The following is a 12,614-nucleotide window of genomic DNA, read 5'->3' on the forward strand; positions in this document are numbered from 1 at the left end:
TCCTCTGGCAAACTAGCGAAAGTGAAAAATTAGCGACCCTGTACTTAAGGTCTATATTGTACTATTAAATAGCACAATATAGACCTTAAGTGCAGGGTCGCTTATTTGTTACTTTCACTAGTTTGCCAGAGGAGGGACGATATGACAGTGAAGGTGTTATCATTAGCCATGCTGTACCTAAAGACCAAAATGTCAATGCAGCGTGAATGGTGGAACAGCAGTTGCTATTTCCTGGCAAGTCTGCTAAAAGTACTTCTGCTGCTGATTGCTGGTGTGATGTCAGTGCCAACTCTAGGGAAAAGAAGCAAAGCCTCACGCTGATGGTACAGCTGGTTTAAAGGTCATTGAAATAAGTCACTGCTACATCAAAGGTACAGATGCGCAGTGTCCATATTTATAATTCTCTATACACTGATATAACACTCAAGAAGTCCAGAATGAATTACTAGATAAATGGTCAGTTTCCCTAGTATTACGTCCTGGACTTTCGAACATATTTTAAATATGGGGTGGGGGGGGGGGTTACAACAGTGCATTAATATGAACAGTAAGTATCAAACGATTTTATGTTTCAAGTATTTGTGGCTGTAAAATAAAACCACGTGTTTATCATTATATACATCTCACAGAAGCCAGATAAGGAAAAGAAAATTGTGTCTTCTTTGGTGTAATTTTTCTGGGGAATTACTGAATGGACTTTCATGTATAGACTGTTGTCCTGTGTTTTAAAGATAGATTTTATTATTGCTGCTTAATTCTTCTTGTCTCTAGATTTTATTGTTGCTGCATAATTCTTCTCGTCTCTACATGGATTAAAACCCGATTTTATTACAGTGTAGTTGTCTCCTGTTGAAACACAGTTTATTCTGAAAACATCATTTACTTCATTCTATTTCTTTTCAGTTATCTGACGACACTGTATCATCTCAGGTTATTTAGTATCTGAATGAAATGGTGATAATGCTGGTGAAATGAGTCCAGGGTCCAGCACTGATAATTACCCAGCATTTGCTCATATTGGGTTGTGGAAATATCCCAGAAAAACTTCAACCAGGTAACTTGCCCCGACTGGGATTTGAACCCCGGGCCACCTGGTTTTGCAGTCAGACACCCTAACCGTTACTCCACAGGTGTGGACTCAGTCATTCTAACCCCCTTAAATTTACATGACCCACAATATTAATTTGGATCTCAAGAAGCTTCTTCCTTAGTATGTCATTGGCAAATAACAGTTTATAACCCTATACTAGAGATGGGCATTTCCTCTCTCAATGTGAAACTCTGCCCTTCCCACTAACCCTTAACTGAATATAGCTGTTTGTCCTTCAGTTTGTTGATGGTGAATAGTTGAATGGAGGAAGGCAAAAGTTCTCACTGTGTGTGTGTAATTACCAGCGGCATAATAAGTAGGCCTATTTGAAAATGTGCAAGCAATATTATTTCAATAGTGAATGGGAAGTGAAATATTCTTTTGTGTTAAATGAAGGGAAGGTACTATGCTTAATATGTCCAACCCAGATTGGATATAGGCTCTATAATACATTTTTCGCCAGAGTTTATGTTCACTATAAGCTTCGTGATGTGAATTTTAAAAATGCCTTCTTAATGCAAAATGTGTATACTTATATCCAATCTGAGTTAGGCATATTAAGAATTGTGCCTTCCCATAATTTAACACAAAAAATATTTTCTTTCCACTCAACATTGAAATAACACTGTGTGTACATTTTCAAATACTTTATATGCCCCTGGTAACTACACACACAGCAAGAACTCATACCTACCAGTGCAGCTCACCTTTCACCATTCAAGTGCTCACTGGCAACTGAAGGACAAGAACCTGTGTTCAATTAAGGATTCGTGAAAGGGCTAGAGTTCACACATTGAGAGAGAAAATGCCCATCTCTGCTCTATACTCTGTTTCATTTCACCCAAGTTGCACAAGATTTCAGAAATTTACCGCCTCTTAAAGTACGGCCCTGGCCATACAGATAAAAATTGTAATTTTCAATGTTCTGATCTTCATAACTTTAATTTTTTAAACTGTCATCAAATTACCTTCTACAGACCTCTATTACTGAACATATTATTGAGAATCTCTGTAAACAAAGAAGCAGCAATAACTTTTACGAAATATAGAGGCAGTATTGTGATGTAAGAAGATGATTTGATGGAAATAGAGTTCTTCCTGATCGTAAAATATTATTATTATTATTATTATTAACGAATAATAGAGATAGGCCTATAATGTGTTACATTTCCAAAAGTCTTTGTTCAGATTAAGTAATTCCTGAATATGAAGATACTCTCAAAACTGAAAGTTCATTTACACAAAAACCGTATAATGTATAGGATGTACATAATTACAGTATATAATTTACTTGGCACAAATTAAAGTATAAAGTTAGACGTTTAATGGATTGATCAGGGGTGATATACGTACTGCACATTGTTTTTAGTAAGGTTCTGAACGCAGTAAGGTACTACTTCTAGGATTCTCGCACCAATTTCACACAAATTAGTGAAAATTTCCCTTACTGGTAGTATGTAAATAGAAAGTATATGTAATTTAGATAACACTAATTTCTGTATTCATCTGATCATTCTCCTTTATTATTCAGAATTTACCAACAAAGTTGGAAAAGTAATAGCTATTGTGAGCTGTAATGGGAGTCTGGGAAGGTCTATCATTATTCAGTGGATCTTGGTTGGTCCATCAATGAAGTAAAGTTTCAGAAGAAACTTACTAAATTGGAGCCTAAAAAATAAAAAGAAGTGGCTAACTATAGGACCAATGGAGCACAATGTGTTCTACTATGAATAGGAAATGGTTTTTATTACAATGAAACTGCGAAGAATAAGTCTTGCAACATGTAAAACCATCTCTCAGCCAGAATCTTATAAATACAGATCAGAGAGGGCACATTACAGTGAAATTCCCAACGTGTGCATCAGCAAGAGAAAGTTATACCTCCCATGCTTTAAAAGAGATAAGCTTCATCTTCAGCACTTATTTGATAGTAAGCTGGATAGGTCTGAGAACTATTCTGAATATTTTAACAATGTAAACTATCTTTTGCCTTGTCTAGGATAGAACCTGTAACCTTCTAGTTCATTAAGCTTACATTTTCATAAAATTCTGTGGGAGAGATGTTTGATGCAGAATACTTTGTCAAGGAATGTCGAATAAAAAACAATGTTATATTTAATACCGAGAGCAAGTATATACAAAGTAGAACTGCATGACATGTTATTGCGGAATGCTCGTGGGTGTCATGGCTTTGGTAGGTACACATATAACTTAGGGAGTTTGTACAGCATAAGGGGTAACTATTAGGTGCAGCCAGTGTCTACTGAACAGTGAGTGAGTCGTATAAATATTAAATACAGTTTAAAAACTATGTACAGCAGTTCAGGGGTCATTGACCTCATACATCTGCTCGCAGCGTTCCAACAGCCGCAGCACAGGGTTGATGTTGTAAGGGAAAAGTGCTTTAGACACAAGGCGGTCAATGGCAAGGCGCAGCCGGATAAGCACAGACATGGTACCATCCAACTCACGCCCACAGCAGGCCACAAACTCGGCCCAGTTGCGCCTTACAAATTTGAGCAGGCGCAGCAGGTACAGCAGGAAGCAAGTCTCATTGGAGACCAGCAGGTCGAGTAGCACATCAGGATCATGTGACACGGCACGCAGGAATTCGACAAACGTGGCTGCTGGACTCAGTCTGTGCCGCAGGTCTGGCTGCACGGCAGCACTGCGGTAGAAGAGTCCCACTGCAACATCCAGGCAACACACCATGCCCTCAATGAGTGCGTCGTCCTGGTCTGCAAACAGCTGTACCACCCATTGCGCAGGTGGTGTCTCTGGATGAAATGGCAATAGCGTCTTGACACAGTTATCAAGTTGGCGCAGAACCTCACGGATGCTACGCTCGATGACAGCCATGTCTGCATCCGCATCATCAGCTTCTGAACCCAGGGAGCTGTCACTTGAGCTGTCACAGCGTGTTTCCTTCACTGTCACTGCTACACTTTTGAGTACCAGCAATGCCGTCTTCTGCAGCAGTGGACGATCCCCATCACCCGACCCACCGCCAAAGCGCCCACTGCCACCCCGATAGGGTAGTGTGTCCAGGAGATGCCAGTCCTTGACACTTCGCACTACGAGATGCGCGAGAGCACATGGTTCCTCAGCCAATACGTCCTGCAGTGCCAAGGTGCTCCCGTAGCACAAGACCTCATTGAAAAGGCCCAGAAGATGCTTCCAGATGCCAGGAGGCACAGCAGAGTTGAGTAGTACCACGAAACCGTCCAAATGTGCGTAGAAGGGCTTGGTGTCTACTACAGACAGATTGGCTTTTACCGAGATTATAGCCTCCCACAGGCCCAGGAACGTGACAATGGTGGACTCGTGCTCTGCAGAATACGAACCGATGAGGCCGTCCAGTTTTTTGACGAGCGCTGGCCACTTAGCCTCCAACGCCTTGATGCACAGGCACTTCACATGACTGGTGTCCAGGCCGTCAGGGTCCGCCAGGCTAACTACGGCACATGCGTGTGGCGGCCCTTCGTCGGCGCCACCATCCTCAAGCGGATGAGTATCCAGCTCCTTCCATTCAACCACATGTTTTATCACCTCCAGCGAGAACGAGATCTTCTGCGGGTGCGTGGTCACCAGGGCGTTCTCTGTCAGACTCTCTAGCCAGCTCGGATTCACGTGAGATTTAGAAACTATGAGGAATGCTGACAAGGCGCGACTTGCAGTGAAACAAATAAAAGGATCTGAGTGCGAGGAGAATTCTATTAGCTGTTCGATGAGACCGTAATCATTCCTCACAAGTGCGTCACACACTTCACCGATACGCGTACACATCAGTCCCTTGGCGTTCTGTTTGATGGCAACTTCGCATAGAAGTTGAAGCGTGCTCACAAACATCAATATACGATCGCGACTCCATTCTGCGAGGATCGGTATGTGGTAGTCTCCCTGACCATCTGAAACCAGTCTCACGCCTTGAAAGGGCTTCCATAGGCTGCTCTCCGACACTGGACACAGACACTGATTTAACAAATGCTGCTGAATCATAAGCAGTTCTTGATCCACGTCTCCCCCACCGTCCACTTCAATCCCGTCCTCGTTTACTTTCTGCTTCTTCTTAACTGGTTCATCCATGACTGGTACCAGTGGTACAGTTCTGCTCCTTTTAAGTACCATGAACTCTATTTTACTGACAGATAAGAGCCAAAATATTGGTCATGTTAAGTTTCTTGATGAGTGGAGAAACAGGGGTTCACACCACGGTACGAGTTCCATGTAAGCTGCTTTTAAACCCATGGAACGCTTTTGTAACACTTGCTGCAAAACCAGTAGTCCTCCTTGTTATGATCCTTGTTTGCTACTGCAACTATAAGAAAATGGAAATTAGTAACAGAATCGCACCAAATAGAAATATGTTAGCTTATCATGCCACCTAAAAACTACTCCGACTATTTAAAATTCAGAATTTCTTAGTAAAAGTGTAATTAGTTTACCTAGGGCCATAGGCCTACTTTGGCTTTCGATGAACGAAACACTGGGCGGGTAAACTTCGTTATCCAGATTTGTGCTATTACTTCTTAATACATGTTCCCTTTACACACATGAACTCCTTCTCAATTTCAAGCTTGGGTATAAGTAATTACAAATTTTTTACTTTAAATGCGGTATATCAAAATTATTCTACCCAACACGTATCAATAACACTACCTTCCCATACATCCACACAAGCCCACCATCATGAACAATATGACGCTGTCATCAAAATAAAGCCAACTTTAAAATGAAAAAGCAGGGCCATTAAGTAACCGAAAGTTCACCAGAATGTCATGCTGTGATAAGTGATATGATTGTGCTGAGTAGCTTATGAAGGAGCTTTGTTTAATTATGAGCAAAATTACGTTTCAAAATGCGATTTCTCTATTTTGATTTGGTAGTAATTTTGGTATCCGGGTTGAAAGTAAAGGAGTCAGGGTTGCCAAATATACAGTTTCTTGGCCCATTTAGAAGGTCGAGGATTTGACAACTAAGTGAACCCATTATATTTATTGATTAAATCTTATGCTTGGTTACAAATTAATGTGTACGTAACAGTTAGGATTTTACAGTTATATATTTCTGAATAGTACATAGTAACACTTGAAAAGGTTAATTTTCAGAATGTACTTCACAAATAGATGTTGGTCGGCAGCTGACAGCTGATGGTTTCTTGCGTGAGTGTGCGTGTGTCTGTGTATGTATACATGTGTATATATTTGTACTTAAATGGCTTGTGGCTTATTTAAATACGGTTTAGTTAGCTTATTATGAGTACATTATCATATAGTAATTGCTGTTTTATGTATGAAGTCGAATGTAACTTCAAGCCGATCTGGCAATATTGTTTGTAGGCCCTAATTCTCACACTCCCAGAATTCCTCTGGCAGCTAGGTGTGGCAGCCATATTTTGGTGTGAGGCCAGGGGGTCAGGGGGATTGAAGTAATGTTTTGTTGCAATGAAGTGGCTTGAGTAACAATATTATTTTCTGATCGGTATGAGTAATAGGTATTTACTTTTTACAGTTGTAAATATATATGTCTTAAAGTTGGAAAAGATAGCCAGCTGATAAACGTGCCCATCGTAGTCAATTTAAATGCCGTGATAAGATAGGTTAGCTAAATAAAACCAGTGATTATATAAAATTATTAAGTAGTTAGAATCACATATTGATCAAGATACATTGCATGTAGTAAATCTAAATTTATATCTTGCACTTGCCAGCAATAAAATTTGATATGCAAATTAGTATTAATTATTCTGGAATACGTTGTTGGTGGTTTTGACAGTGTGATACTGTATGTATGGGGGAGCGTTTTTGATATATAGTGACATTGAGTTAATATTTGCGTTGTGGTAATTTAAACGTCACAGCTGCAAATATTCACTGTGCTGAACAGTTCGGTAAAATATGACAATATTATTACATTACGATTACTATGAGCAAGTGTGTAAGATTTTGTTTTATTTTTGTGCCAATCGTAACTCGGTATGAAGTTATAGTTATTACTTTGGATCTGTGTCACTGTAATGATTCTGTTCATTAACCCTTAACTTGGCAAAGCTTATTTCTCGTACTAGTTTATTAAACCTTGTCGGACCGTAAAGAAAACAACTATCGTAACGTCTATATTTTTGTGTGTTGTACAATATTAGCCTATAAGTTTAGTATTGTGAAATTTTAATTTTCCTACCAATTTTTTCTATGGTTCTATTAAAATTATAGCATATAGCCTATTAACCTGTTGTATCCTATGGATACATTGTCAATTTAAGGATTAACATTTAATTTACACTAGTAATATGGTGTAGGTAGTATATTTCGTCTTTATTAGTTTTGTAAGTGAAGTGAAGTAGTAATATAATCGGAAAAGAAATGTCACATAATAATTTAAATGTTTTTTTTTTTTTTTTTTGTGGAGATACAGTTGATGCAAGGCATAATAAAAGTAATAAAAATAATTTAACACAAGAAAGTTCTTGTCATACATATTCTGAACATAATAAAAGCCTAAACTAACCAAACCTACCTGTCACATCCTTATAATATGTAAGGTGTAGAAGCAGAGTACGAAGGGAACTACCTCAGCGCTAGTTTAGCCAAGATTTTGGGGCATTGTTGTTTAGTCAACTGTCCGGAGACAGGTCTGAACTTCTCAAGTGATACCAAGAAGACACCACTTATGAGGCAACTAGGCCAAGAGGTAATGGGTTAGGGTGGTGAGTTCCTTTCCCCCTCCATTGCATACATCGCCTACATTACACTATTCAGACTTCAGATGCATACAAATAATTGTTCTTCCTCTGACACATTTCGTCAAGTGAGATGTACTGCCTGATAATAGAATTTTGGTATTATGTTTGTTAAATTGTTGCTCAGGAAAGTCTCTTGTATAAATGAGAGTAATTTATGTGAGAAGGAACTGAAATATAATAAATACGACTATATTTTTAGTCAAAATAGCCGTAATGCTGAAAAAAAAAAAAAAAGCGAACTCCTCGAATTCTGGATTTTTTATATTGCTCGTCACAAATAGGCGTACATCTTGACAACTTATAACGACCTTGCTCAACTACTGTCAGGCTATTATTGGATGCAGTAGTTAATGACTATACTGGTCCAGAGTACCGGTATTGAAACTTATGCGAGGTCAGAGAACACAGACTAATTGAAGATTATCGTGTGTCGAAAAGTATAAATTCATAGTTTCTACAGAAGTGAAATTAAATATAAGAAAGTTATTACATTATAATAATTAATTCTGTATATTGTAGCTAAAATAGGACTCCAAAATGCTTGTTGTAAATAGAGAACGCAATTCAATAAAATCTTCACTAATTTACTAATGCGTGTTAAATGCATCTAATTGAGTGTTTGCTTACTTTTTTTAATAAGGTACCTATATGAAATGGAGAATACCATGACTCTGCAAGGCATCAGTCTCCTAGTTTTGACAAGCACTAATTTTAATTTTTCACTATTCCTGATAACAGTAAGATGTTTAATATGCTATCTCTTTTGTATCGTCTTTGAACTGACTTCTTTGTTCCGACAGTCATGATCTGTTTCATATGGAAATTAATGCATATGCAATTTCAAACTCTCACTCAGCTGTTATTAATCCATTATGTAGGCTATATAATTAAATAGTATGACATGATTATGATATGATCGAAATGCGTTCTAATGACACTCGTCCTTCTCTTCTTACATATAATTGTATATTGTGCGAATTATGAGATATTTCTGCTGCTGATTAATTTACACTGGAACTTAGGATGTGCATAATTGATTTAACGCAGATTGGAATAGAATTAACACCAATAGCCACAACTTTCATTTAAGTAGTTGTATAAATGCAAGATATCAACTTCAATTGGACATCTTCAAAGTATTATTCAGTTTAAGAAATGCAATGTACTTAGAATGAGTTGACTTTTATAATTGTGTAAATAATGACTCTTGCAAAAGTCATACGCTTTTAGTTATTTTCGCCATAGGTCGCACAAAATTGTAGTATTGTATACATTTTTTTATTATTTAAACTTAGTAAAAAGAGCAGTTTCATGTCATGACTCAGAAATTAATTAGGCCTATTAATTTATTACCTAGGCTACCTACGAACTTTCACTTTATATGTCAATTTTTTGTTAAGCAGAGTGAAATTTAAAACATGCGGCATTTGAGTTTTAATGTGGTTTTTGAATAGTTAATTTTTTTTTTTTTCAGAATGCTTGGAACTCTTTACAAGTTCAGGAAATAGCCCTATTGGTAACATGTTTTATCATATCATTTGTGAATCAGGCCGATGCATAAGTTAAAAGTTGTGATCAAAAAAGGTTATTCATTCATTCATTCATTCATAGTGTTCTGCCCAAGGGCAGGTCTTTCACTGCAAACCCAGCATTCTCCAGTCTTTCCAATTTCCTTACATAGTTTACGTCCGGAATTTTTACCATGGAAACACTCATCATGCCATGTTTGCAGTTTTTCTTGGGAAAGGTAAATGCGGTAACTTCCTGTTGCTTTCCGCACACCACTCTCTCTTTCGCATTTTAAAAGATCGCGGGGAGCCCCAGCATGGAGGTGAGGAGGATAGATTTGACTAATTAGGCCCTCCGGACTTCACCGAAATTCACTGCAAGGGTTAAATATCAGTTCTGTCAGGGTTTTTGACCCGATCAAAGACCTGGTAATCCCAATTAGCCTTTGCCAGTTAACCTTAGGTTATAATTATAATAAATTTTTCTAAAGTTGTTCAAAGTGTTTAGATTGTTGTAGTAATATTAGTAAGGTTATTCGTCCTTTGAAATCAATACAATGACGTTGGATACGTAAAAAGATTACAGTTATAATACAAAAAAATTTGCATTGAAATTTACCATTAATTTACTTAATGTTAAAGGACTACAATAACTTAATCTTAAAAACAGAATTAAATATTACAATTAATTTTACTTAAAGTTTACTTAAATGGTGTTCAAGAACTCTTCATTATTGTAAAAAACTGCCCAATAATTAAAAACCTTCAATAGGCCTAATTTTCTGAAACAAAACATGGATCTGGTATTTTTTAGTTTTATAGGTAGCTTAATTTATTGAAAGCGTGGATCCACTGTTGAAGTTAAAAATAGTAAAGAAAGAAAATAAAGTCTAATTGTCAGCTTTATCTTGGCATAAGATCCCAAAGAGTAGTTTATTTTTTCTTTGCAGTAGATGTAATACAATTGAATCAGCCTACAGGAATACGTATACACCGTGTATCAAAAAGATGGACCCAATTTCAAAGCCTTAAATCACACAGTGGCAATAAGTTATCAGTCAATCTTCTTAATGTATCTAGCTGTTAGCTGGCAACATAAAGTCCACTATAGTCTTTTCAATTCTAATTACACAACAAATTCCAAATAGTTTAGTGAGTCGCCAAGTTGTACTCTTCATGTTATACATGGTCTATGTGTCCTCCACCTGCTGCATGGACAACATCGAGGCAATAGCTGAATTTGTTCCAAACTCTTCTCAGAGTGCTCTCTTCCACTGAATTCACCGCAGCTGTGATTCTGTTTTGAGGTCATCCATATTAGTTGGTATTGGCGATACAAAAACACAGTTTTTGACATAGCCCCACAAGAAGTCGCACAGTGTAATGTCTGGGGACCTTGGGGGGGGGAGGGGGGGCAAGTGTGCATTGCCAAGTCTTCTGGCCCTGTATGACCTATCCAACATTGAGGCAGTATGTCATTTAGAAACTATCGAACCAGTGCCAATGTCGTGTTGCCCTGTCTAACTGGAAAATGGAGTCATTGGAGTCTTGGAGTCTTCTTTAAGTTATGGGAAAAGCCAGTTTTCCGGCATTTCGAGATAGGTTTGCCCATTAACTGTATTTTCCTCGAAAAAGAAAGAGCTGTAAACCTTCCTTGCAGAAACAGCACAGAACACGTTTACTTATACCCCAGACCACATATAGATTGCTCATTCCTGTGTTAAAATCGGTTGCACTTTGAAGAGAACAACCACCAGGATCGCCACCTGTCCGCTGTAAACGAACACGAGATGGCAGTACAGTCGCTAATGCAATTCAAATGGGAGTTATGACGTGACTCCTTATGTGACAACTAGATGGCAGCATAGTAAACGTGACAAAAGTTGTTACCGTCAAAACCTATAACACCGAGCAATCTGGATGTATATGATCTAGGCTTTTATTCGCTAAAAAGGTTTAGTCTCAATTCAGTGAAAATTCCTGCATAACTGCAGTCAGTAAATGTTGTCTTAGGAGAAACATCTAGCATAAGTCATTAGAAACTCTGTGATGTGTTGTTTCAAGTGATATGCATGTCATTCATGGGTGACTTGTGATTGCAGAGATATGGGGCTTTGAAATTGGTCCATATTTTTGATTTTGGTATATTTCCCAGGATGTGAAATTAGCAAGCGATTGCAGGAAGATTGGTTAGCTTCTTGAATTAAGCAAGTTGTTACTTTAATCATGTTGACTTTTGTTTCAGATTCCGAACGAAAAATGAGCCTGGTTTTCGGTACTTGCATGCGTCTACTGAACTCTGGGTCTGTTACCATACACAGTGGAGTTGGTTGGCCGCATGCAGTGTTGTAATGCTTTCAAATGTCTGAAACAGTGGCAAAATCAGCAGCACAGCAGGACTCTGGGCTGGCCGTTTCACAAGGTAAGCCCTGCAGCAGTGGGCAAAGATATCATTTGACAGTGAGAACCTTAACTGAGAATAAATTTTACTTCAAAATCACGAAGTTTTGATGTTGGTCATTTGCATTATTCGTCATTTTATTGTCCCAAAGAATATGTACTTTACATTGTGTTGTGAGTGGCTTTAAACTAATTTAGTCTAACATTTTGAGTGGTTCAAACAACTTTGAGTGTGTTGTTATAAACCACAATTGGACGCTGCATAGGAATAATCAACAGTTATTGTGCTATTACAAACAAGAAAACATGGTGTACCCTTATCCTACTAGGTCGTGTCCACAGACATTGTCGAGGGTGGTCCTACCAGTATACACAATTGTGGACCCATATTCTACTAACACCATGTCTTGTTTGTTTTTTTTTAGACATATATACTCGTGAAACTAGCCTATATAAGTATAGCATTTATTTGCATATTCACTGTTAGCATTAAAAATCGATTTTATTTAAGACTTCTTAATTTCTGTAATTGGTTACATATAATAAAAATAGAATTACTGCCAGTGAAATGAAGTTTATGCACCAAACAGCAGGATACACTAAATGGGATCATTAAAAGAAATGAAGACATCCTACAAGAACTGGGAATGAAACCTGTACTGCAGTATATTCATCAGTATCAAGACAACTGGTTTAACCATGTCAAGTGTATGCCTAGAACAAGGATTCCTCGAGCAATCTTGATCTACTGACCAACAGGGAAAAGATCACTGGGTCGCCCTGTGAAGAGATGGCGGAAAAACTTTTGTAGATCAGAACAGTCCTTCTAGGACTATCACCTGTTAGGAAGATGATAATGGTTACATATAAATGT

At 37.9% G+C, this 12,614-nt stretch overlaps 2 protein-coding genes across 5 annotated transcripts in view; one reads left to right on the forward strand and one right to left on the reverse strand.

Moving 5' to 3' along the window:
- Window positions 1-3,182: 3,182 nt before the first annotated feature.
- On the reverse strand, window positions 3,183-5,757 carry lin (protein lines homolog). Its single transcript, XM_069821079.1, has 2 exons — window positions 5,536-5,757; window positions 3,183-5,408 (listed from the first exon to the last, which is right to left on the reverse strand). Exon 2 carries the CDS (start codon window positions 5,216-5,218, stop codon window positions 3,413-3,415), a length of 1,806 nt encoding a protein of 601 aa, XP_069677180.1. The 5' UTR covers window positions 5,219-5,408; window positions 5,536-5,757; the 3' UTR covers window positions 3,183-3,412.
- A 253-nt stretch (window positions 5,758-6,010) lies between these two features.
- gek (serine/threonine-protein kinase gek) overlaps window positions 6,011-12,614 on the forward strand; it is a 136,996-nt gene continuing 130,392 nt past the window's right edge. Inside the window, exons 1-2 of one of the 4 annotated variants that reach the window (XM_069821078.1) lie at window positions 6,011-6,122; window positions 11,586-11,762. In XM_069821078.1, the coding sequence (XP_069677179.1) occupies window positions 11,702-11,762 (61 nt within the window). In that variant the 5' untranslated portion in view covers window positions 6,011-6,122; window positions 11,586-11,701. The other 3 variants (XM_069821077.1, XM_069821075.1, XM_069821076.1) reach the window with 3 other exon arrangements.

This window comes from Periplaneta americana, chromosome 3, assembly GCF_040183065.1.
Source record: "Periplaneta americana isolate PAMFEO1 chromosome 3, P.americana_PAMFEO1_priV1, whole genome shotgun sequence".
NCBI lineage: Eukaryota > Metazoa > Arthropoda > Insecta > Blattodea > Blattidae > Periplaneta > Periplaneta americana.